General features: G+C 32.3%; 2 protein-coding genes across 5 annotated transcripts in view; one reads left to right on the top strand and one right to left on the bottom strand.

Annotated features, from left to right (window-relative positions):
- Window positions 1-26,356, top strand: part of LOC115883421 (orexin receptor type 1-like) — a 452,630-nt gene that overhangs the window by 177,832 nt on the left and 248,442 nt on the right. The gene's annotated exons all lie outside the window — the stretch shown is intronic.
- Window positions 22,723-26,356, bottom strand: part of LOC115883413 (GRIP and coiled-coil domain-containing protein PFC0235w-like) — a 32,697-nt gene continuing 29,063 nt past the window's right edge. For 3 of the 4 annotated variants that reach the window (XM_030901770.1, XM_030901771.1, XM_030901773.1), the window contains one exon: window positions 22,723-22,962. In XM_030901770.1, coding sequence (XP_030757630.1) covers window positions 22,779-22,962 — 184 coding nt within the window. In that variant the 3' untranslated portion in view covers window positions 22,723-22,778. The remainder of the gene's footprint in view (window positions 22,963-26,356) is intronic. The other variant, XM_030901772.1, reaches the window with a different exon arrangement.

Raw genomic sequence — 26,356 nt, 5'->3', positions numbered from 1 at the left:
AAACAGAGATGTCAAACGTCAATCCTCCATAAACTTGAGTCACAAGCGCTAAATCGCTCAAATAACTCAAAAACTCATCATATTAAACGATGACAACACGTTAATGATCTTGGACGTCTCCATAAAAAAATCATTAACAACCAAAATGTTCACAGTAGCATCCTGCTAACTGTAAACCATAAATACGACAAATGCTCACCGCATATGTCGTCTGCAACACTGCAAAAAAATCTAATGTCCTCCTGACATTAAATCTCTAAACGGTAAATGTCTGTATGAAAAGTTATTCGGCAACTATCATAACAGAATAAGTACCAAACATTCCTTTGACACGTACATAGACAGCTGCCAAAAGAAAACAAAACGATACCTCACGTATCAAATATGACAAGTCCCCTCGTCATACACTCAAAAAAACTCAAAGGATACACTTCCTGTATCAACATAACAGTCCTAGTATAACTGTCATGACAAAAAAACTCAAAATGTACCTAAAGTACCAAACAGGACAGTCTAACAACTGTCGATAGTAACTGACAACACTGAAGGTTCAGATGGTGAAACATAGTGAATGCGATACTAAATAAAAATATTGGCATAAAAAAACATTGGCATAGAAACCTGAAGGTAAACTGAACAATAGACGAGATGAGATTAACTCTAACGTACTTCTATACAAAAAAATAACCCTAAAACCCTAAAACCTAAATGTCAGTTTAGCAGCTCGCCCTAACAGTTATCGATAATCACAAAAACTTGTAAAATTAATTGCAATCAATTAATCAACACAAACAAAATCAAAATGATCAAGTTGTGACCACACAGTATAGTAAAATTATCGAATAGTAATCTCAACTAAGTATAACGTTCAAAATTTATATCAAATTTCAAACAGCTAGAGATATAAAAAAATCAAAGTCGAAAATTTAATGCTTGTCCACCCTGTATGGGGAAAATACAAACCAAAATGTCTGTATATATAAAGTTTCAAACTTTATCAAATGTCAAACACCTTGAAATTTAAAAAATTTCAAAGTCACAAAAAAAGTATTGACCGCCCTGTATAAGGAAGTCCCAACAATAGATAAACTTTCAAGTTTATCTACCAAGAAAAAATTTTAAACAAATATTAAAAAAAATTTTAACCCCAAAGAAAATTCAGGTCCAAGCATTAAATCTTGACCGCCCTGTATACCAGGTTCAAAAATATATCAAAACACACAGCTGACACATCTCCGTTATATGAAATTGTCCAAATTCCATAGACCCAAATAATAATAAATAGAAATATCAAAAATAAGAAAGAGAATAAAAACTTCTGTCTTAAATCGTACCAAGAGAAACAACAACTGTTTCCTCCTCTGTATCATGCCAAAAAATTAAACTACAAAAATTAATTTAAGAAAATTAATCAGGAAAATTGTCAGACTCCAGTGAAATACATTACGAGTAAAAAATACAAAACAGACTAAATAATATAGAGTGTCGAATTAAGGGCTGTTTTTATTTTCTCGAGGCCCCACGTTTATGGGTGCCAAATTAAGTGTAGCGTTTTTTAAACAACTACCACTGCGAACGGCAGCTTTTCATCGGAGAGCAGTCGTGGATAAGGTATTTCACTAGAGAGAAAATTAATCAATAATAATAAACAAAAGATATATAGATATTGGGCGCCAGGCATGTACAGAGAAAGAAAACACAGTTGTATAATACTTAAAACTAATGACTATATTTATTCATGACTTTCTTTGCTGATACATGATATTGTAGAGTTCTAGTAAATATATAGTCGTTATATGTCAAAGAAAGTGGTGGTAAGAGTCGTACTAAATATCAATGAAAACAACTAGGATAAAATACAGGACATGTAAAGTTTAAGAGAAAATATAAAATGTAGCATTACTTTAATTAATTTGATATATTCCATATGATGCTAAATTGAAGATGTTACAACCTGTAGATTCTAGAATCTATGTCTCGTTATTCATCTGTTAATATAGCGCAATAACAATATCTATAGAAAGTAATACTATTACAAGGCGTAATATAATGAAACCTAAGATCTAAATCACATTGTAACTACTGAATCGACATAAATGTTCTTAATAATCTAACCACTAAATATAGTCCGTACGATATTATTTAAAATGTACGTTACTGTTTAAGACTGAAAATATAGAAAATCTAAAACATGAAAACTAGAACGTAAATCTACACTTAGCTGTTCTTTATGTAATCTTGCTTCAAACAGTAGCAGCGTGAGGTGGTCTCGCATCTCTGTACTGTCTGTCGGCGATCCAGGCTTAGAAATGGGGGCGAACCAGCACAGGGCTCAAGCCACATCCACGCTGGGGCACTCTATGTGTAAGACAAATCAATCCTACTGGGGACACTTGTCCATGGGACATCCGTCCATAAGATAGTGGCACAAGAGAACACTACTAGGACCTTGAAAAATAGTCCATACCTTGGACACTTGTCCGTAAGACAATGTCCGTCCGTAAGACCCTCGAAATACTCCCGAGGGCTCAATAAATAATAAACAATCTGTCCTTTCTTCCAAATGATATTCTGGAGGACAAAAGCAAAGGGACGCCAACGTGCCAGCCAAATACAAATACAAGTTGGGACATCCGTAACTTTACCCTAAAAATATTCAATAATAATATCGAATCTAAAAGGATAATATCTCATCTTTACCTGTTGCTTCGAAATAGCAGCTGATTCAGATTATACAGCAAGATTTAAATAATCACCATTTCTAAAAGCTGGGATAAAGCAGAGCGTCAAAACAAAGTGAGGTTAAGCACGGAGAGTTGACAGAAGCGATGTTGACAGCGCGCGCCTCCACAGAATAGTAACAGGGTTGTGTCGAACGATCACAGGGTTGGCGACCAGGGAACGTAAAAATTACGCGTCAAATAAACTATCCGGCCTGAACGAGAGGGAATCCGGTGATGATAGGCCCAGACATCATATATTATATATAAAAAAGACATGTAACGAACTAAAAACGTTACAGTACAGCTTGCCATACTAGAGCCGTTCGGTATACAAGGAAGGTAATGTAGCACTACGCTTCAACCGCCTATTATTACCTCAGGATTGTAAATCCCAAGTACTCATTTAAGGCTGAGTCGACCTATAGGTACCCAAACTATTTTTATTTTAATAAAAATAGTCAGCTGATGCAATGCCGGGTGTGGGAATCGAACCCACTACCTTGAGATTGGTAGACGAGAGCCTGTACCTCTACGCCACTGGGCACCTTTAATACTAAACGTATAGAAATATTTAATGCTAAACGAAAATAAAATAAAAAAGTTTTTGCACTGACCCGGATTTGAATTCTGACTCCTCGCTTAATAGGCAGAACCTTTTTTAGATTTATATTCAATACTAGAATTTAAAGGACTAATAAAAATATAGGATGTTCTTTCAATGCGCAGTAGGGAACGTAACGTTTACCGGCAGCCAGACGGGCCGCATGCTGTTCTAGAGAGCATAGTAAAAGATATCTCAAAGAGCCAGACGTCTTAACATTCTTGTTTTTCCGACGTTGCTAGCTCTCGTACTATACCCTCGGTATACAGGGTGTCTCAGGCTGAGCGTACATTAGAAGTTTCTAGAGAACCACAATATCTAGATCGGAGATTTTTTGCACATCAATGTTTCACAACGAGATCTATCGATTAAAAATATTTTCAATATGGTGGCACTTCCGGCAATACCGGAAGTTGACAGCAACTTACTTATTTTAAATGGTTGCCCCCATTTTTTATTACATACTTAAATTATCTGTAAAATTTCATGAATTTTGATATTAAACACTCTATACCTAAACATTAACAGTTTTTGAGAGAAAAAATATGTAAAATATTTAGATGAAAAAAACCGCCTGTCAAAAATATGTGTATAGCCTAAAAGTCAAATTTGGTGATTTCCACAGCCACTGTGAAATAAAGAGAAGACATGTGGTTATCTATTTCAGAAATTAAATTGTTCAAATGTCATATAATAAAAGCGGTAGCTGTCATGGAATTGAGCGATTAAAAAATTATCATAAATCATTTATTTCAAATAGAAACCCACTTTTTTATTTCACTAGTGAAAAGGCTTTTCAATTCGTTACTTTTTGACTATACATGTTCCTATAACTAAAATAAATTGTTTTTGAGATATTTAAGGTTTAGTTTGAAAACGTATATTTTTCTTGATTTTATCTAGCTTTCTTTGACATTAAGTGTCAAACAGATAGACAATTTATTTCCATCTGTCAGAAAACGAATTATTTGAATTTCTTATATTATAAATACTGTCTGCCCCCCCCCCCCCTTAAGAGTTTAAAACGTGAATTTATAAAAATATATCACGTATTTTTGCTCTTTAGTGATATCGTGATATCTAATAATTCATATTACTCATAATATACCGTATGATCGAAAAAAAAGCAGTGCTAATAAGTTGGCTTGGAAATCATGATCGAAACCATACTGCTTTTTGAACAAAGTGTCACAATATGACATGGCCAGATCTATTGTCATAGTCTATTGTTTTACATCACTTGACATTTAAAGTCATAGAGGCTACTGGTTAAAATCAAGAAAAATATACGCTTTAAAACTAAATCTTAAATAATTTAAAAACGATTTATTTTAGCTATAGGAATATGTATAGTCAAAAAGTAACGAATTGAAAAGCCTTTTCACTAGTGAAATAAAAAAAAATGGGTTTCTATTTGAAAAAAATTATTTATGATAATTTTTTAATCGCTCAATTCCATGACAGCTACCGCCATTATTATATGACATTTGAAGAATTTGTTGAAATAGATAGCCAAATGTCTTCTTTTTATGTCACACTGGCTGTGGTAATCAGAAAATTTGACGTTTAGGCTATACACATATTTTTGACAGGCGGTTTTTTATCCAAAAATTTTAAATATTTTTTTCTCAAAAACGGTTAATGTTAGGTATAGAGTATTAATATCAAAATTCATAAAATTTTACAGAGAATTTAAGTATGTACTAAAAATGGGGGTACCCATTTAAAATAAGAAAGTTGCTGTCAACTTCCGGTATATCCGGATGTTCCGCCTTATTGAAAATATGTTTAATCGATAGATCTCGTTGTGAAACAATGCTGTGCAAAAAATCTCCTGTCTAGATATTGTAGTTCTCTAGAAACTTCTAATGCACGCTCAGCCTGGGACACCCTGTATATTTTTTACTTTATTTGATAGAAACTGACATTCTGAACAGGATAACATGTCATATGTCAATTTTTGACATTTTTAATTAAAATAAAATAGCATTTTAAATTTCATTCTAAAATACCAGGCTGTGTTAAAACATTATAAGTCTTTTATCTATGGTTAAAACCAAGAAGTCTTGAAAAAATAAATTTGATTGTCTAATGTTTTTCGTATCTTTTCCTGGCCGATTAATAGATGGCCAAATCGTATTTTTAATCATAACTCAATTTTTTTCAAACGGAATGAAAGTGGCTCATTAGTTCATTCTCATGGACACATTGTTCTGATATGATGTGTTATGTTGCATTATGATGCGATATGTCGTGAACACATTGTTCTGATGCGATGATTTCGCCATAACGTCTAGTTTCTCAGACGAATTTGAAGAATGTGCTGCGGCTGTTTGTTCTACGTTACGAGGGAAGAAAAGAAAATTGTTGATACACAAAATAAACGAAAATAGAAAACTAAAGGATGAATACCATACCTTAATTAATCTACTTTTAAAGTTAGTTGCAGTAATGCAGAGACTTTAACTTTATGTTGAATAAACATTCATGATTTCTAACCTGCCCAATTTTAGTAATAATTATTACTTAATTATTAATATTAGTTATTAATTAGTCCATTATAAAGAAATTAAACGCCACTGTTTGCAGCTCGTTCACTGTTTGTTGCCTCTGACGAAAATCTGGACTAGCCGCACACGTCAGATAGCTTAGCGTGATGATTGTGCACGCGGTTAATTTAAAGGCAAAGAAAGTAAGCTGTATGATGTATGTAAACTTGCGTAGCGTCACAACACAACACGTCAGAACAATGTATCCCTGGCTTAATTTGATACCACATCTTGGTATTTCGAGTCAAATTGTCGTTACATTTTTTGTCGTGGCACTCTAGATTTAAATTTAAACCAGTATTTTTTTAAGCGCAAATGTTAAAAGTTGAGATATGATACATCATTCTATTCAGAATGGCATTTTCAATCAAATAAAGTAAAAAAATACAGTGTACCATTTAAAAATCAAAAGTTGTATTTTAAAGTTGTCATTCTCGGTGAGACAGGAAGTAAACAAAACTAACTGAATACGTCAATCAATTGTCATTTATGTTATATAGGGGTGAGTTTTGAAAAACGCTCGGTATATTAATACTAAATAACTAATAGGACTGACTATTTCTGTAATATTAAAAATTGTTAAACGCAACATTTCTGTCGTGTAACAATTTTTAATATTACACACTTCTTCGACTTACATACAAAAATATTAAAGTAAATATCATAACTTGTAAAGTTAAACAAAGAAGTTTTTCATATGAATTGTTATTGATATTTTATTACTAGATATTTCTATCACATCAAGAAATTTTACTTTGAACAAAAGTTTTATTCAAATTATTACAATAATATTTACAAAATTTCCAAATATTTTTTTCAATTTAAAATTCAACGACCTCAAATAGTTTACAAACCGATTCGAAGTATGTATAAACAAAAATTTTCGGCACAAGAAATCTACTCGGAAATCTAATATAGAAAAATCATTTTTCCTTTTGAATACTTTTGCCCAGATTTTACGCAGGTATTAATTAAGAACAGCTTAGAAGTTTTGGAAATTATTGAATTAATAGTATTGCCACGTATTTGCAGAAGTTGTTTGTAAACTCGTTAACGAACAGGCCTGAGAGTCTGAGAGTAATATTAGGAGAAATACAAGTAGTACGTGCCTGCATGATCAAAAAAAAACAGAATAACATTATGTTATAAGTATAGGGAATATGACCGATAATTTTCTAATTAAGTGTATTTTGTCTGATTACAGTAAAGAATTAAATTGAATTATATAAATTAAATTAATAGCTAAAAAAGTTTGTGTAAATGTATGTCCTAAAATACTTAGTTTCGGAAATACAGGGTGTAGAAGTTTCATATTTATTTAGATTTTTTCCAATTGAATTAACGTCAATAATTGGATGAAAATTGGTGTCTGGGAGGTTTTTGACATAAGAAATTTGATTTTGATGTCAATATGACCCCTATTTGTAGGGGGCGCCACCTACATGTATTTTAATTGTTTGAAGAGTAATAACTTTTCGTCCTTTCTTCGTGACTTTTTACGTAAAAAATATCTCTTGGTAAAAATCGCTATGAGCAACCGTTCTTAAGATATTTAGAATGGAAATAGTCAATACATGTCATTATTGACACAAAATAAACATATGTTGAGTAGATAGTTATTTGACTGAAATAATAAATTTGGGAAATTTTTATTTTTTTAAATTAGTTATAAATTTTTCTTCGAAAGAATGACGATAAAACAGTTTCTGTTGGACTTTTGCCACAAAAACATTTCAAATTTATGATTTCAGTCTAATAACTATTTAGTCAACATGTTTAATTTATGTCAATGATGACATGTATTGATGATTTCCGTTTCAAATATCTCGAGAACCATTTCTCGTAGCGATTTTTACCAAGAGACCTTTTTTACGTAAAAAGTAACAGAAATGTATATTTTTTCACTCAGTAGTTTTATACAGGTACAGGCGAAAAGTTATTACACTTCAAAAAAGTTAAAAGACATGTCTGTGGCGCCTCCTAGAAATAGGAGTCATATTGACATCAAAATCAAATTTCTCATGTTAAAAAAAAAACCAGATGCCAATTTTCTTCGAAATATTGACGTTACTTCAGAAATTATTTGGAAAAAATCGAAATAAAAATGAAACTTCTACACCTTGTATATCCGAAACTAAGCATTTCAGAACATACATTTATACGAACTTTAAGTAAAAAAGCAGATCTGCAGATATTCTGCAGATTTTTATCTGCAGAATATGCTGCCGAAGTTTCCGGAATACAATTCGGACCACCCTGTATATATTGCGGATTTTTACGACCATTCGTCGACTCCAAACTTCCAGAGATTTCTGTCTGTCCAGTCTTCTTCCTGAAAGTCCTTAGAATTCATAGCGTCAACTACGCCCTGCTTCCATCTTCGAGGTGGTCTTCCACTTTTCCGCCTTTCGCTTGGTGTCCATGAAAGCAGAAATCACAAATTTGTAAAGTTAAACAAAAAAGCGTTTCATATAAATTGTTATTGATATTTTAATACTAGATATTTCTAAGTATCACATCAAAAATTTTTACTTTGAACAAAAGTTTGTTTTCAGATTATTACAGCAATATTTACATAATTTCCAAATATTTTTATTACGTCCATATTTAAGAAAGGGAGCCGACGCGACTGTGAAAACTATAGAGGATTTAGTGTCATTTGTACTGTTGCTCGACTCTATAGAAGCACAAATAACGAAATCGGAAGAACAAAATGGTTTTAGACCGGGACGCTCATGTACTGATGGCATTTTCACTCTTAAGCATCTAATCGAAAAAGGCTAGAAAGGGGAAGGACGGTCCACTTGACATTTATTTATCTACAGAAGGCATACGATACAGTCCCACTAAGTAAGTTGTGGGTGTCAATGCAAAATTTTGGTATCAGTAGTTGGTAGGTCCAAGCAACAAGAAAATTATACGAGGGTTGCAGTAGCACAGTTAAACTTGGAAACAATATTTCCCAAGCATTTCTTTGAATAAGGGCTTAAGACAAGGGTGTTTATTAGCACCAACTTTATTTAAAGTATATTTGGAAGAAGTACTAAAGTGTTGGAAGATGAAATGTCGTGTAATGGGAATCCCAGTAGGAAAAGACACTTTATATACCTTACTCTTTGCCGACGACCAGATCTTAATAGCGGGAGACAGAGACGACTACAGTTATATGTTTAGAAAACTGCATGAGGAATATTCGAAATGGTAGTGGGTGCATAGTACATGGTAGTGGGTGAAGACGAAGTGAGGATTTGGATGTAGGAATCGGCACAATTAAAAATGTCTGTTCGTTTAAATACTTGGGCGTCACTTTTACAACAAATGGAAAAAGCACTCAAGATATTGCAAATAAAGTTGGTCAAGGAAAAAGAGTTATCGGTCAACTTAACTTGTTGTTGTGGAGTGACAAAATTTTCCAAAAAACAAAAATTCTACTTTATAAAGCCATTGCAGTGTAGAGAACATTACCACTTATGGCGCTGAAACAAAGTGGGAGCTAAACAAAGTAGAAAAAAATAAGTTGCAATCTCTTGAAATGGATTTTTGGCGAAGAAGTTGTCGCATTTCAAGACTGGAACACATCTCAAATCAAAGAGTACGAGAAATTATAGGAGGAAAAGAAAGTTGGTACGGACACCTCCAACGAATAGATGATCACCGATAGCCAAACAGAATTCATTCGTGATCATTAAGGGTTTTTTCATTTAAAAAAATACAACTATAATATTTTTTACTTATTTGGGACACTCTGTATCCTGTAAAAATATTTTTAAATAGTAGCTCTAATAGCCCTTCAACGAACTCAAAACTCAAAACTAACAATTTGTAAAAATCTAATCGTTTAGTTACAATACTCCGTGTCGTATGTGGTAAACAACCCTGTATACCGAATGGTTTTTGAAATACTTTAAATTCAAAAATTCGATTAGAAATTCTTGGAAAAATTGTTTTATATATTTTAACTTTTCTTGATTTAAATAGTAACAATCTTCGGATTATCACGGTGTTTTTACACAATTGAATTGATACATTGAGTGACACTCAACAAATTAGACTGAAGATAAGAAACAATGGAGAATGTAGACATGGGAAAAGATGAGAACACCTCATCACTGAGTGCGCCGAGACGACATCCATTCGTGCCATAAACTTTGATACGATTGATATTTGAGATGGAAAACTAACCTCGGTGAAGCCGTTTCAGATACTAGTATGTGTTATCTGTGATACTAGCTTTTGTCAAAGCCCTGAAACTGTATGATGAGTTATATTGCATCGTAAGTTGTTATTTATATATTTTTGTCCTCGGCCAATTAAATGACGTTTTCAGAAAATTTCTAAGTCTTCTAGATTTCGCACAACAACAGTCAAGTTTTTGTTTTCTTATAGCCGCCATTTTGAATTTTTATACTATTGGATAGAGCGGAAAAAAGTCTATACGGTGGTATCTAATTTTTATTCATTATTATGTAAATTCACTAAAAAAAAATAGATTTTTAAAAATTCGTTCAAAAGCTCAAGTCTGCCTTGGAAATCCAATTGACACTTTATAGGACAGGATATATACAAGTTAATTTTTTAAGTCATTTAAGTGTCAAATCTGAACACAAAAAAATATAGTAGGTAGATAGTGTAAAGTGTACTAAAGGTCAACAATATGTTCACAAGTGGGGAAACACGAAATATTTATTATGTTTACTTAAAAAAGTTATAAAACATCGTTTTTTTCTTGAAAGGACACAGCCTCATCGTACTATTTTCGTAAGGATTTCAAGAAATTTAGCAGTTGCTGATAGTAGCTTAGAAAACAAAAGGGCAATATTTTAAAAGGCTAATGATATTAATGTGCCAGCTCAGATTGAAATAAATCCGGAAACTTTTAGCCCCAAAATAAGTCGCGAGTGTTGTATAAGTGATTGTTGCTGGTGATCACGAGAGAAGATTACAATTTTGCAAATGGTAATTTTCCCTTGTTTCTAGAAAAATATTATAGACAGATGAATCTTTATTTACAAATTCTGGTACATTTAACAGAAAAAAATCACAATATTATGCAAAAGAAAATCTTTAATTAGAGAAACCAGACCACAAATAATATATTTTTTGAACGTCTGGGCTGGTATTCTTGAGAATAAAATTTTAGGTTCTGTATTAATCTGTTTTGAATTCTACTATACAATTTTTGTGCGTTCAGATTTGACACTTAATAGAATAAACCAATAGATTTCCAAAGCAGACTTGATCATAGGGGAATTTTTAAAAAAATCTATTGTTAGTGAATTTACCAAATAATGAATAAAAATTAGATACCACCGCCACCGTATAGACTTTTTTCGCTCTATTTAATAGTATACAAATTCAAAATGGCGGCCATGAGAAAAAAAAACTTCATTGTTGTTGTGCTAAATCTAGAAGGCTTAGAAATTTTCTGAAAACAGCATTTAATTGCCGGAGGATAAAAATATAAAACTACCAACTTATGTTGCAATAGATAAAATACTTCTGAAGATATTGTCATTTAAAATAAACGTTATATTTTAATTTTTTTGACATAAATCCGAAACTAATCAAGATACCGGGGTTTTCTTCATAGATGTTTGTCAGACTTCTAATTACGCAACTTTTGTCCCATTTAACCGAATTCGTATCTCTCGAAGTTTCTTAGATGCCAATGTTGAGCATCGAAATTGACACCACCCTGTATATATTGATATATACAGAGTGTATCAAAACAATGTTATAGGAAGATATTTTTGTGTAATCCTTTTGATGTATTAAGCACTTAGACCTAAAATCTATATACACTAAGAACATTGTGATTTTTTAAAAATGTATCACGTATTTATTAACCGCACCTGCCCCGCTCAACGGATGTTTTCCTGTCCTCTATAAACCAACATAATATTTGCCCGACGCGACGCTTGATCTGATGATCTGTCAGATTAGATTGGTTTAAAATAACGATCGAACGATAAAGCCTGGACTTGTAACAATTTTAAAAAACGTCGAAATATTTAATGGCCAGTCAAGAATGGGCCGGACAAAATACGACAGTTATGGTACGTGACGAGCCAAGCTCGCCGACTAAATTCGACTAAATTATGTCACAGTGGCTATGGTAATCACTAAATTTGACCTTTAGGCTTAGGCAAAAAAGTTGATTGACAAGCAGCTTTTTTCGGCAAAAAATGTTTTCTCTCAAAAACGGTTAATGTTAGATACAGAGTGTAAATCCATAAAATTTTAGAGAAAATTTAAGTATGTAATAAAAAATGGGGGGTACCTATTTGAAATAAGAAAGTTGCTATTATAGCTATTCAACTTCCGGTATTTCCGGACGTGCCGCCATATCGAAAATATTTTGAGACGATAGATCTCGTTGTAAAACAACGATGTGCAAAAACTTTCCGATCTATACTATATTGTAGTTCTCCAGAAACTTCTAATGCATGCTCAGCCTGGGACACCCTGTATATCATGCAATATTTTGTATTCCAGTATGCCTAATTTTGAAAAGTGCGTTATTATAAAATATATTATATACTTTAAGCAGAGAATAGGTACATTAAAGAAATGCTAACTTCATGTTAAAAAATGGAAACAGACGCCACCTGGTGTCGCCTGGCAGTACTAGCTAAATTGAGGGGAATTGGAGGGGGGGGGCCTAAAAGAGGGGAAATTTAAAAAAAAATATTTTTATAAGTATCACTGACTTACTGTTTAAAGTTAATAAACATATTTTTTATTACTTTAATATAATTTAATGTATTAAAAAATATGTCTATTAACTTTACACAGCAAATCAATGATATTATTAAAGACTTATTATTTTCAGAGAAAATTCATAGTAAATAAATTACACATTAGTAAACAATATCATTTATTTTTTAGAGCTGCGATTTATATTACAATAATATTGAAATATATATATATATATATATATATATATATATATATATATATATATATATATATATATATATATATATATATATATATATATATATATATATTTAACAATGAAAAAGAATATCCCGGAACCTGAAAAAGAAAGATGATCAATTAATGACTTAAATTAGTTCAAAATACATTGCAAATAACTAGTGAATTGGAGAGATAAACATACTATTAAAAAGACATTTTAGTAGTATGTTATCATCTATTTACTGATAATACATAAGTATATAATAGGTAAATAACATGCATAAGGCACTATGATACAACTACCTGTATCATGATAACACACTAATATCACAAAAAATATATGCTAATTTAAATTCCTTTAATGATCTAATGAAACACTATCTAGCCTCAATGCATGCCATTCCAAAGGCAAAAAAAACTGTTATACCAAATAAATATAAGCTGAATAAAACATAAACCAAGCCAATGTGCATAAACAACCAAAAAATGCATCAAAAAATACTTTTATCAGATCATGCCCTTGGATATATTATGTATTTTATATATCGCACATCCCGTTCAAAAGTTTACTAACTCAAAATAGAGAATATAGAGAACATTGTCAGGAGAAGTAAAAGAAAATTTAAGTTAACGCAATATGCTCCTTTTTGCATATTAATGGCCAAATAATGTAATGTTGATTTAATAAAAATTTAACTGGCATCCTTCTGAGGTATAAATCAGATTAAAAGGACATTGTTTTTGTAATAATTGTTTGTTCTGTAAACATTTTTTGAAGACAATACAGTTTTCAACGGGCTGTGCGATATAAACAAGGATCTTACTATTATTTGAGGTTAGAAAGTATTTAAATAATATAAAACATAATCAAAATCATTTTTCATCATAAATTATAGAGGTACTTACGTGTTTTGATATTATTATCAGGAAATAATACGTTTAGTTAAACAGGTACGCTGCCAAGCAAGTTCTATCGCCGGGTCTTTGCAAAAGTTGAAATCTAAAAATACAAAAATACGTTTACATCTTAGTTGTATTTACGAATAAAGTATTTGTGTGTAATTTCTGACTTACCAGTTAACTGAATAATCGCATTAAATACATCCAAATGGTAATTTAATATTGTAAAAAAGCAAAATTGTTTTAAATCACTTGCCAGGACAGCCCGGCCAGCTTCATTGTTGGCAAAATGGCCGCGGTATCATGATTTAAGCAATGTGAGTGACAAAGAAAGCCAATGCCTGGCAGATGTTGCTTTCTTTGTCGTTGGTCCTGGCATGTTTAAATTTGACTGTTGCCTGTTTTCCCATACAAGTGACACCCCCGTGACTTTAAGTAATTTGATATTTTATAAGGCTGACAGGTCCTTAGGCTACGTCCATAGTGCACCTGCTTCCCGCTTCTCGCTTTATCGCGGCAGACTAGCGCAGCGGTGAAAAATAGAGGAACAACTATATGCGCGTGGCCATAATGCGCCATTCAGGCAGCTTCAACCGGCTTAAACTGCTTTTTACCCGCTTTTACCGGAATGAACTATTGTTCTCTTTTGTCGCATGTGTTCCTTCTATTCCCTTTTTGTGAGCCACAACTCACAGCTTACCATCAAAAACTTTACGAATAATTCCGCATAAAAAAAGAAACGTTGAAGTATATTTCCAAAAAAATTGCTGCAATTTTCAAAATATATAGATGTACACAAGAGGGTTATGATTAGAATCGATTAATTTTTAATAATTTTATATATAGCAGTAAAATGAGACATGAGACAGATGATTAATTTCATGAACGCCAGTAGTACTTTCTTGTATAAGTTTAATGTGAACATCATAACTAGCTAATAAAAAGACATAATAGATTCCCAAGAAAGAGTTCCATGATGCCAAATGACATTCCCGCTTCCTGCAATTATTTGTTAATGTGTGGAATGTAAGTGGGAAGCCGGTGCACTATGGACGTACCTTTAAACTGATCGCACAGTGAAAGCATCAACATGTGAATTGTAAAAATCTCTTTAACGCGTGTCTTTGCGCGACTGATCCTATTTATTTTCTATGCAGGGCCTCACAGTAGGTGCAATGTATGTACATTGTACATACAGGTTGGTTCGGGCTTATACGTACATACATTAGCGACTTGCAAACACATGCCGTTGACGTCGCGTCGGGTTGAGATATTTGCGTTGTATGCACTTTTCTTGAAGGGTTTTTCTTGAAAATGGAACGGCAAAGCTAACTGATTGTGTACGTGAGCGGCAATATTTATGGGATCAGCAAGAACCGAATTACCACAATCGCAATTCAGAAAGGTCTTTGGGAAAGAATTATCTTCCTAAAGATGTTGTAATTAACAAAATGTATTTATTTTTTAGTATCTTATATTTACCTACTAGTTTTTTCCCGCGACTTCGTTCGCGTACACCTCGAATTGTCCGTGCCTTAAATGCCAGAAAATGCATTAAAGGCCAGAAAATCAACAACTTTCATCTGAAATAGCTCTAAAACACCTAATTTTCGAAACATAGTTTAAACAGTGCAATTGTCAGACTCGCTAGCTGTATCCATAAAAGGGTAAACTTTTTAAAATATGTAGGTATATTGAAAAAAATTGCACTGTTTAAACTATGTTTCGAAAATTAGGTGTTTTAGAGCTATTTCAGATGAAAGCTTTCAGTTGTTGATTTTCTGGGTATTGTATAACCCGAGGGATGTCTCATTATTGGAATTACATGTACATTTTATTGGCAGTCGCTGGCAGCCATTGGCAGTCTTACGGCATTGGCAGTCACCTATAATTACATGGCAGTTGCTTCACAGTCATTGGCAGTCGCTTCACATTAAAATTATATTTTGGCAGTACATGGACATTTTTTACCCAAGTGAGACTTTTTTTAATGGAGACGTTTTGTTTTATTTTTCAATTTTTTACACATTTTTTTCTTAAAATGTATAAAAACTATCAATATAACAATTTCCATTACTGAAACTAATTATATATACACACACCGGAAAAATCTAGGGATATCATTTTATTAAAGTTAAAAATAAATGTTTTGAATAAAAAACCACATATTTGTAGGCCGATTCTTTCTACTTCGATTGAAACGAAGTAGTCACACTAGTTATTTCTAAATTTGGGATATTTGCAGAAGTGTTTGTGCATTTTTTGTCAAATGTATAAAAAGCACCTAGCATCAATTGTTCGAATTTAACCTGTACTGGCTATGTTTTTATGATAACTGACCAAAATTCATTCAAATAACTTTGTTTAGTATTAAACAACATTATGGAGCGTAGACAAAGAGAGCAGAGACAAAATGCTAAGGGCCATGGGTATGCTCGAAGCTGGAATGCGCTAAATCGACGTAGCTAGAGCATTAAATACAACGCAAAGTGTAATATCGCGATTAAGTGCACGCTACCGTGAAAGTGGTGATGTTGCTGAAAGGCACACAGGGCGACATTGCATTACTACCCGTCAGCAAGATCATTTTTTACAATAACACCGACCGTCTCTTACAGCACCAGAGCTTAGTTTAATTCCAGGAAACGTATAATGTAACCGTTAGTACTGACACTGTTCGCAATAGATTAAGAGAGGTCAACTTAAGAAGCAGACGCCCCTGGAGAGCTCAACCCTTAACGAGAGGAAATCGAGAAGTACGATATTTGTGGGGTCAAGATCATGTTCAGTGGTCGAATGAATAATGGGCCAATGTTCTCTTCACGAATGAGTCACGCATTGGAATTCATCCGGATTCGAGAAGGCTTAGGGTATGGAGAGAACTAGGAAATCTTATTCGGTTGGATCATGTTCAGGAAGTGCACCCTTATCAAGGTGGAACAGTTATGGTCTGGAGAGGAGTCCAGTTAGGCCGAAAAACCGATTTCGTTTTGCTTGAAAGGTTTCTAACAGGAATCACACATATCGTGATTTAATTCTTGAGCCTGTCGTGTTACCATATGCCAATGATTTTGGGTGAAACTTCATTCTCATGCATGACAATGCACGGCCTCATACAGCCAGAGTGGTAAGTGAGTTTTCAATGCTCATCAATTAAACATCTTAACCTGGCCGGCCCAATCTCCTGACCTCAATGGGTATGCCTAGTGAAACTCATAGGGATCTGGTTCAGGCCCTGAATGCAGCGTGGTAAGCTGTACCTCAAGAGGAGATCGACAACCTGATCAGGAGCATGGAGAGACGATGTAGGGCTGTAATGAACAGTAGAGGAGGCCATACCCTTTATTAAGTAAAAATGGTTTTATCTTTTTTTTTAATTCACAGTTTAGAATAAAAAAAAATGTGTGTATTTTTTTGAGTTCAATAAAAATCAAGGTAAATTTTAAAAATTCGGTAAATTTCGCATTTTTATTTCCAAGTCAACTATTTGTTTATTTTAATTTTATTATATCAGAAATGCAAAAAATAAAATTACTAACGATAGCTGGATAAAATTGTAATATTCCTAGACTTTTCCGGTGTGTTTAGTTGGATAGAGGGTGGAGAGATGGCGCTCTTGCATGGCAATTTTGTATTTCTTAAATATGTATAGGGTGTTTTAGAAATAGAGCCAAAGTCAATATTTTGCAAAAATTGAAAAAAATAAAATTTCCAGAAAATAATAAATACTGAAATGTCCATTTACCCTCTATAGATAGAACCCTATAATGATCCTATATAAACTGTATTTTTAAAATGAATAGCTTTTACATATTTAAGTTGAAAGTTTTCAATTGTCAATTTTCTAGATTTTAAATTAAAACAAATAATGTTTTTTTGTTTTAATTTTTCATCTGATATGCAATATAAGACGATTTGAATAAGAAATATTTCGAGCATATTATTGGTGACACTAAATAAACCTTTGTATAAGTTTTATTCTTCGAGATATTATAGTAAAATGTTTTCGTACAGCAAACTTTCATATCCCATTCTACTCCCCAAGGGTATGAATTTCCTAAATTTGTGTTGTCCAACAAATTAACTCATGGCTTTTAAAAGAATCTTTGTGGCAATTTTTGTGTGTATAATCCAGCGGTCATGAAGTTTTATATAAATTTTTATTAACTTTACCCATTTAGTTGATGGAATTTCAAAAATCTCTTCTAAGTGTTCTTCACTTAAGGGTCATTTCTCCAGAATTTCATACCAGATAGTAACGAATTTGCATACACCGAAATTTCCGAAGTAATTATACTTTCTAAGAGGACGAATTTCCTAAAATCGCTTTGTGTAGCTAATTCACTAATAGCATTTAAACGAACCTTATTTATGTATCTAAAGCTGGCGGTATGAACTGACTCCTATAATATCTAAAAAATTTGATATATACTCTAACTGACATACCACTGACAATGACGAATAATTGATTTCTAAAGCTAATGTGTGTGTGTTTTACAGGTATGTTTTAATATTTATTCGTTTTACATAAAGAAATAGCGATTAAACGATATAACAATGCTTCATAACAAATCTAGACATATATACCTTTCATTTAAAAAAAGAATCATCAAGATTGGTGAATCGGTTTCGGCGGGATGGATGTAACAAAAAAAACCTTTGAGCTTTTATATATGTATATGGATATGGATGGATACCAATGAGGTTATATACAGGGAGACGCTATGAGCATTTAAAGTGCTTGCGAAAAATGGTAACACTAGGCATGGCTTAAGCCAGCACCAATATGGCGGCATTAGCAGGGCCGGATTACAGAAACTTCTTTGAAAAATTTTATTTTACACAATATAACGACCTCAACTTTTTTAAATAAAAAATTAATTAATCAAAATAACTACAAAACCTACAATTTTTTCAAAAATATAAATTACAAGATTAATTTTAATGACTATAATATACTATGTATATTTAAGGAGAAAACACAAAAAAATAATACACATTAAATAAATTAAATTTTATTGCTCACTAAATAACACTGTTTTGTTGCTAGTATGTCTTAAACTAATTGCCTTGTTTTTATTGATGTATCTAACAATAATAACCTTAACATTTAAAAAAAATAGAAAAAAAGCGGAAAATAATTAAACATGATTACTGATTTACCATAATTAACATTTTGATAATCATTAAAATTTAGAAATCTTAGGAAATTATTATTTATTTGAGATATTTTATTGAGATGTTCTGTCAAAACAGCTATCAGAAAAATGTTTCGAGCATAGAACACTACCTGATGTAGCTTGCCAGTTTCTCCTGTTCACAAACTTCACCCAAGCTTCTCGACGGATGGGATGTTTGAAACCTAAAAATCAGATTTAATATAATATTTATTTGATAAAAATTTTCTAAAGAGAGCAAAATTTATATACTACGTACTAAATTTAAAATGTTCTGATATAAAATTTTATTAGAATAATAAATGTTTATCAATAAATATAAGTCGTTAAGACTTTATCTGCAAAAAGTAAATTTACTTTGTTGATTTTATAATATTTATCTAAAAATTAAAGCTATACTATATAAAGTTTGTACATAGTATATGCTAGCAGATCCTAAAAAGGAATGTAAATAAATGTTTATGTACAAAATCTTAGTGTAAAAATAGAAAAATAAACCGTAGTTAAAACAAAACTTTTAAATTTGGCCTAGCAAAATACTCTTTCCTGTCAAAAAAAGTATATGTAGTAAAAATAACAGATATTGTTAAGAATTTTTTTTACAAGAATAGAAGTCGAGGCATGTTTTAATTACTTAATCGCCTCTAACAAAGTATTAAATACCTAAGCACTTTGTCAATATAGAAACACTTAATATTTAATTAATAAACGCATAACTAGTTAAATGGAAAATACGAAAATAATTTAATCAGGTCCTGTATTATGTTTACACTTACCTGTGAAATGCAATTTCAGATGATTTCTTCCTCTCTGCACGTTGTCGACTGCAACAACTACTTACAGCACACAAAGACATGTTCGGAAAGTCCAAATATTCAAATAAAAACACAAAAATAGTCTTGGAAAATTAAAAAAACACTCGCAGCAACGCACTTAACCTCAAAAACTGAACTGTCAGAATTGCCACTACCAATATGGCGTAACTGGGTACATTTCTCGATAGCTTATGTCGCCTCCCGCCCTTATAACCTCATTGATGGATACCAACCTTCATCTTTTGCAAATGATTCGCTGTCGTAACATTTTAACCCTATTCTCGCAAATTACAACGCAAGTATATGCAAGATTAGAAATACAGGCGATTCCGCACGTTTTTATAATCCGCATCTGCTGTGTTTTGTAATATTTGAAATGTATACAGTCTGTTGCATCACCGACCTGGACCTGGACAGGAAACCCCATGTGAACTTAAAAATGATTTTTAAATTCACATTTTTAAATTCACACCCCTTTTTATTTTATAGAAAAAATGTATTTGAAACTCCTTAAAATAAAGCAAATTATTCATTTTGAATGATTTATACGAATTCGTTCTCGAGTTATGAGAGATACAAAAATACTAAATTAATCAAAAAAATAATACGGTCCTGATTAGAATATTAAACATGCCAATATCTTCAAATTCAATATTATTTCAATGTCAAATTGACTTGTCGAAAATAATTTTAACTAAGGGTGTATTCCGTTGCTTACCTTGGTTATGGTTCTATGTTCCGTGTCTATCGGTTTTCTGAAAGTTTTCCTATTACACACGGTTCCTGAAAAATTCGGTTATAACTGTCCCCAAACTCAAGCACCAAACTAACCAGCGCGACAAGGCTGGTATTTCTGGTTTTGTTTGTCAATCTAAATCATTTATGTGACAGAAATCAAGCAAATATTGGAAGTTCGAGTGAAATTCTCATTTAATTTCTAAAATTTGTAATAATATTTTGTATTTACATCCAAAAACAATGGAGGTAGGCAGTAAAGGTAAATAAATTTCATTAACTACATAGAACGACTTTTTAGGACCATTTAAACTTATCATGCCAGCCATTGTGTGTTTTGTAAGCTATAAAAACATAAATATTCATTAGATTTGTTTATTTATTGCTGATCTGTTTTAATATTGGACCTGCAAATCTTTACTTGAGCTGTCTAATGAGTTTAACAGTTTATTAATAAAGTACTTTTCAATATTATACTCCATTGAATAAAAGAAGCAAACGTAAAAGCAGAGAATAGGTACATTAAAAATGCATAAAAGATAAATTTTATAATAGAGGTATTGAAATTTAGAAAACGTCAACATTTGACGTTTCCAGTATTTTACCAAACCGTTCCGTATCAAACGGATGTTTTTCAGGAACCGCTCTTTACCGTAGTTTACCGGTCTAGTTCGCCTGGTTCTGCAACGGAATACAACCTAACTTATTGACTTTATACGTGCTAAATATAATATAAATGTAAATATCAGTGACGTAACTTGACAACGGGAAGCCTTGGTGCAAGATATTTTTGGAGGCCCCTGAGCAAAGAACAAAACCAAAATATTGTACATTTTTTATTATTTTTTTTTGAAGGGCTCTGTGGGGGGGGTCCCAAGTTCCTGCGGGGCCCCGGTGCTTTGCACCGAACTGCCCTATAATAGCTACGCCACTGGTAAATATGAAAAAAACAACTTAGGAAAAAAATATTTTAGTGGTATTATAGAGGAAAAAGTCTACATGGTGTAAATTGCAAATTGTTCGCAACTTTTCGATCAACACTAAAATCCAATTTTTAAGTGTTCGCATTTTTGCGTATTAGCAAATTTCCCTGCGTTGGCTTGCGAGCGGATCGACAGCGTCGTAAGGATATGTTTTTTAAGTGCGCATATTAGATTTGATAGTTCCAAGTTGGTAGTTGGGTTTAGGTGTAACAATAATAGTAATGGATAACTTAATGAACGTTTTGGCCATTCGAAACCTAGAAAATGCAGAACTTCAATACCGCCGTAATGTTTTGCGCAATCCGGGGAAGGAGTTCATAGAACTGAGTGGAAGGCAATTTATTAAAATATTTCGATTATCCAAAGACTTATGCCGTTTTTTAATTCAGTTACTTGAGCCGTACATGCGACCACAAAGAAGAGAGACTGATTTGAATGTGCAAAGTCGGGTAATATTTTTCTTTATTATTGTATATCTATGAAGTAACACTAAATTTCAGATTTTAGCTGCTTTGAAATTTTACGGAAGTGGTTGTTACCAGCCGGATGTTGCTTTAAATAAATACATCGATAGAAATACAAGTCTCGGTTTCTCATTCAATCGATGAAGTTACCAACGCTCTAAACCATCCAGAGATATTCGATCAATGGGTTGAATTTCCAAATAATTTTCTTCCTCTTCTTTGCAAATTCTATTAACGTTGCTTTTTGCTTTTCTGTAACATTAGTTCCACGCTCGGTTCCACGTTTTTTTTCCCATTATTAACCCACTTGACAAACAACACAACAAACCTCGATTATCGACACCAAGTAATGAAAAGTAAACAAACAGTAAAAAATACGGTTAAACTGTAGAGAATTTAGTTTTTCACTGTGATTTGTCTGTCGACGTTGCTACAACTTACTTTTGCGTACGCTCACGACGATCGCAAATTAAGATGCGAAGATGGCTGAAAAAATGAATTTTTATAACGCATTCGTTTTCTAACACTCGCAAAGTTGCGCGTTCGCATGTAAACGATCAATTCCAAAAATATTGCGCCCCAGTTATTGAAGATTATAAATGTAAGAGAAGAATTCCAAAACGAACAGTTATTAGCCCCTCAGTTAGAATGCAAATTTAATAACAAATCCGCTGAGCCAAAAAAATATGGTATTCCATTTAAAAACATGCAAATTTTATAAAATTATTGGAATAAGTTTGGAATTTTTTGGAAAGCTGAAGCACACTGTATAGTTTTTTTTTCAAAAAATCTATTGTTAAATGTTTTGTTATACATAAATAGATAAAAAAAATCATGTTTACTTTTTATATAGCTATATTTACAAGAATATGTTTAAAACAAATTAAACTTGGTTATTTAAATAAAATATTCATTTATGTGTCGATGCTGTAATATCATCCCAAAACGCTGACAACGCCATGCATTCCTCTGTCTTTTGCTTTAAGGAATTTTCTAGAGACGATGCTTTTATTTGCATCCTTTTTACCGTTGCTTGCAGCTTGGCTATTTCAGCCTGTTTTTCTTGTTTCTCCCTCAATACTGCTCTTTCTACTCTAAGAAATAGGGAAAAATAATAAGAAAAACATGACAAGAAAGATAAAACAAGAATGTGTTTAGGTAAAAAAATATCAGATTTGTGTAATTTTTTTATCACTCTCTGGTATTGAAAAATACAAAGGTTAACATTACACACTAAAATATTTTTTCTTAATTTAGGAAGAATTAAAAAAAATACCTACTTAATAATTTAATGAGACTATGGGCTAACATCTCTTGAATGGTGAAAAACATATGAAGAACAGAGGCAGTTGCAGTGGCGGATACAGAAATTTATATTAGGTGATAATTTTTTTTCATTAGGTATAATTTATATTTATATTATATACAAATAAAAAGTAGTGTATATATAGTAGTGTACATGCCTTTTAGGGCACCTATTTTAACCCAAAAGCCTAATATTTAACCCAATTTACAGACTGGGCCCCATGCGCCCCCCTCTGTATCCGCCACTGGGCAGTTGCAACAGTTCCTAGCAAAACACTCATCAAAATTTACAGAAGACTTTATAATCAAAGGCAGAAAAATATCAAAATTGGTAGATCTACACTCACCGATACGAAAAACGGAACCTTAAATTTTTTATGTATTTTATTAAAGTTTTATACAGGGTGAGTTTTCTACGATGTTCTCTATGGGCATCTCGGAAACTACTGAAGATAGATAGTCGGATAAATGGGGAAAGAATTGCAGTTTTGTTGGGTCATAAATATACGCCTTTCAGATTTTTGAAAAAGTTCATTGCTTTCTAGATATTTCGAAAAAAAAACAAAATTTGGCTATTTTGAAAATGGTTCCTAATCCCTAATTCCATTATAATCTATTTTAGACAAAAAGTTTTCAGATAAAAGTTGTAGACAATCGTGTTTTATATGTCTATGAGATTGTATTTGTGTCATATGTCCATGAGATTTTTTTTTTCTAAAGTATGTAATTTTTAACATATGACACAAACTTATGTTTTTTTTTTAAATGGAAACCATAGTTGGCCATGACTTCATAAAAAGCGCCATTTTTTAAGATTTTTAGTGATATAAACTATAATATGATTTTTTCGAAAAAATACTGTGTTATAGCCAATTCTTATCATTTTTAAACAATTTCATGCACTTAGTCAGCCATGGAAACAAGCTCAATCGTCGGCTCAATGGAATTAAGCTCAATGGAAACAAGCGCTCTCTCGGAAATGTCAAACTGTCACATCCAAACATTGTAAATTAAAATAACCAAAAATTGTACTTTTACAGTTTTTTACGGTATTCTCCGATGGTGCTAGAGCCGGCGGAGAATGCACCAAGCCTATAGTTTAGTTGCGTTAATTGAAGATGATAGAGATCAAAATTATGTCGCTAACAGAATTAGGTCTGCACGAAGTACAGTGCAGTCGCTTACTCGAGACAACTTCGTATGAAAACTTCGAACCGAGATAATCGACATATTTCAGGTTTATCGCTAAGAAACCGCCCCTTGCCAGTTTTTCAAATTTATAATGAATTGCACCTAAGGAACGTACGTAGAAGTGAACGGAGTGTAAGAAGAAGATTAAATGAAGCAAATCTTAATTCAAGAAGGCCTGCTTTGGGACCACAATTTACTAGGTCTGTTGACTAGGACCACAGACTAGGACCAAAAGCAAAGATATGGTTTTAATGTAAAAATTACGAAAAAATGTTAGTGTCGTCTTCAAAAGCGAATATCTCCAACAAAAATTAAGCTATTGAGATGAACCAAAAAACAAAATATCGAGAAAGGATGTACTTAGATGATAAAATTATTTTTAAATTCCTTGCTGTCTTAATATATTCCACAGGGCGTTTCAAACCTTCATCAATATATCAACATTTTGTTTTCTCTCGTATAATTGGCAGATGGGAACTTTTATTTTCAATTTATAAAGAGACACTAAAAAGTCAAATAATTTAGCTACATATTGCTTAAAAAATCATCAAAATCGTCCTACTAAAACAAAATATATTAAACTTTAAAAAACTTCCAAATTTTAAGGTGCCCGTTTTTAGTGCCTGTGAGTGTACTAATAGGGCAATTCTAGCTTAATAGGCAATTAAAGCGGATAGGATTACCATACAAAGCTATATCAAAGCTATATCATAGTTTGCTATATGCAGGTCCAGTCAATCAGAAGAAGAAATGGTAGAACACATTCTCAGCAGTGGCGGCTCGTGAGTTTTGAAGGGTGATAAAGGAGGGTGGCTCCACAGGAAAAAAACATATATTATTTTTATTTTTAGTACATATTGCCTATCCTTCTAGTTGTCATACTAGAAATACGCAGTATTCACTTTAATTTATTAAAATATTTTAATATATCTTAAATAATATCTAGAACAAAAGTAAGAAGAAAAATGCTTAATGCGAATCTTTCTTGGATTAGCAATAAGTTTTTGATATATGTAATGGTAATGATAATAAGGATGTATCAGTAATGATATATAATGAAAATATTTTAATTTATTGCCTGGGGTAGGATACATCTTTTTTCTTACATTATATGCACGCAACTGTTAATTAGATCGTATTAGAGTAGGCCAATATTACCCATAAAATCTTATCTAATACAATTATTTAAATCATTTTTTAATTATAGAAAAAAAGCGCTACATAAAAAAAACTTATATATTTCTAATGACTAATATAATATTAAACATAAGACGGCTAGTCTACTTCTTATATAGAACAAAGATTAGTCGGTTTCTCGTTCAACAGCGAAAGATGTGATTAGAAAAAAACTACACTCACCGGCACGAAAAACGTGAACATTAAAATTTTCATGTATTTTAAAGTTTAATATATTTTGTTCTAGTAAGTAGTAAGCCAATTTTGATTGCGAACTGCCTCGTTTTCCCCATAGCTAGGTATAGCTCTGAAACATGGACACTAAAGGAAAGTGATAATCAAAGAATAAACGCCTTGAAGATGTGGGTATATAGACGGCTGCTGAGAATACCACGGACGACTCATCGAACAAACATTTCCATTATTGAATAACTAAAAATTGAGACAAATCTAGTTACCAAATTAAATCAGTCAATCCTCCGATAGTTCGGTCAGAGTATAACAAATCAACGAGTAGCGACAGTAAGCGTCGGAACCTTTAATGTTTGATGTTCCAATTTTAGCCGCCGCGCCGGCTTTGAAGGTGATCCTGGCTAATACACTGCTGAAAACATGAAATTACAATGTAAAAAACTTGAAGTGGACTCATAGTTATAATACATGGTTAAATGTACACACCGATCATAGTCTTTGGGAAATGAAAACATGGATTTCTTATCTCCTGGTGTTGTTAAACAAGGGCGATACGCACAACACGTTCTTGGCATTATTAATATTAATTTTATTAAAAACAAAGCAAACAACAATTAACACGTT

This window comes from Sitophilus oryzae, unplaced genomic scaffold, assembly GCF_002938485.1.
Source record: "Sitophilus oryzae breed Bouriz unplaced genomic scaffold, Soryzae_2.0 scaffold_1899_pilon_pilon, whole genome shotgun sequence".
Classification (NCBI taxonomy): Eukaryota; Metazoa; Arthropoda; class Insecta; order Coleoptera; family Curculionidae; genus Sitophilus; species Sitophilus oryzae.
Note: the sequence above shows the minus strand (reverse complement) of the source record. Positions and strands in the feature narration are given on the sequence as shown.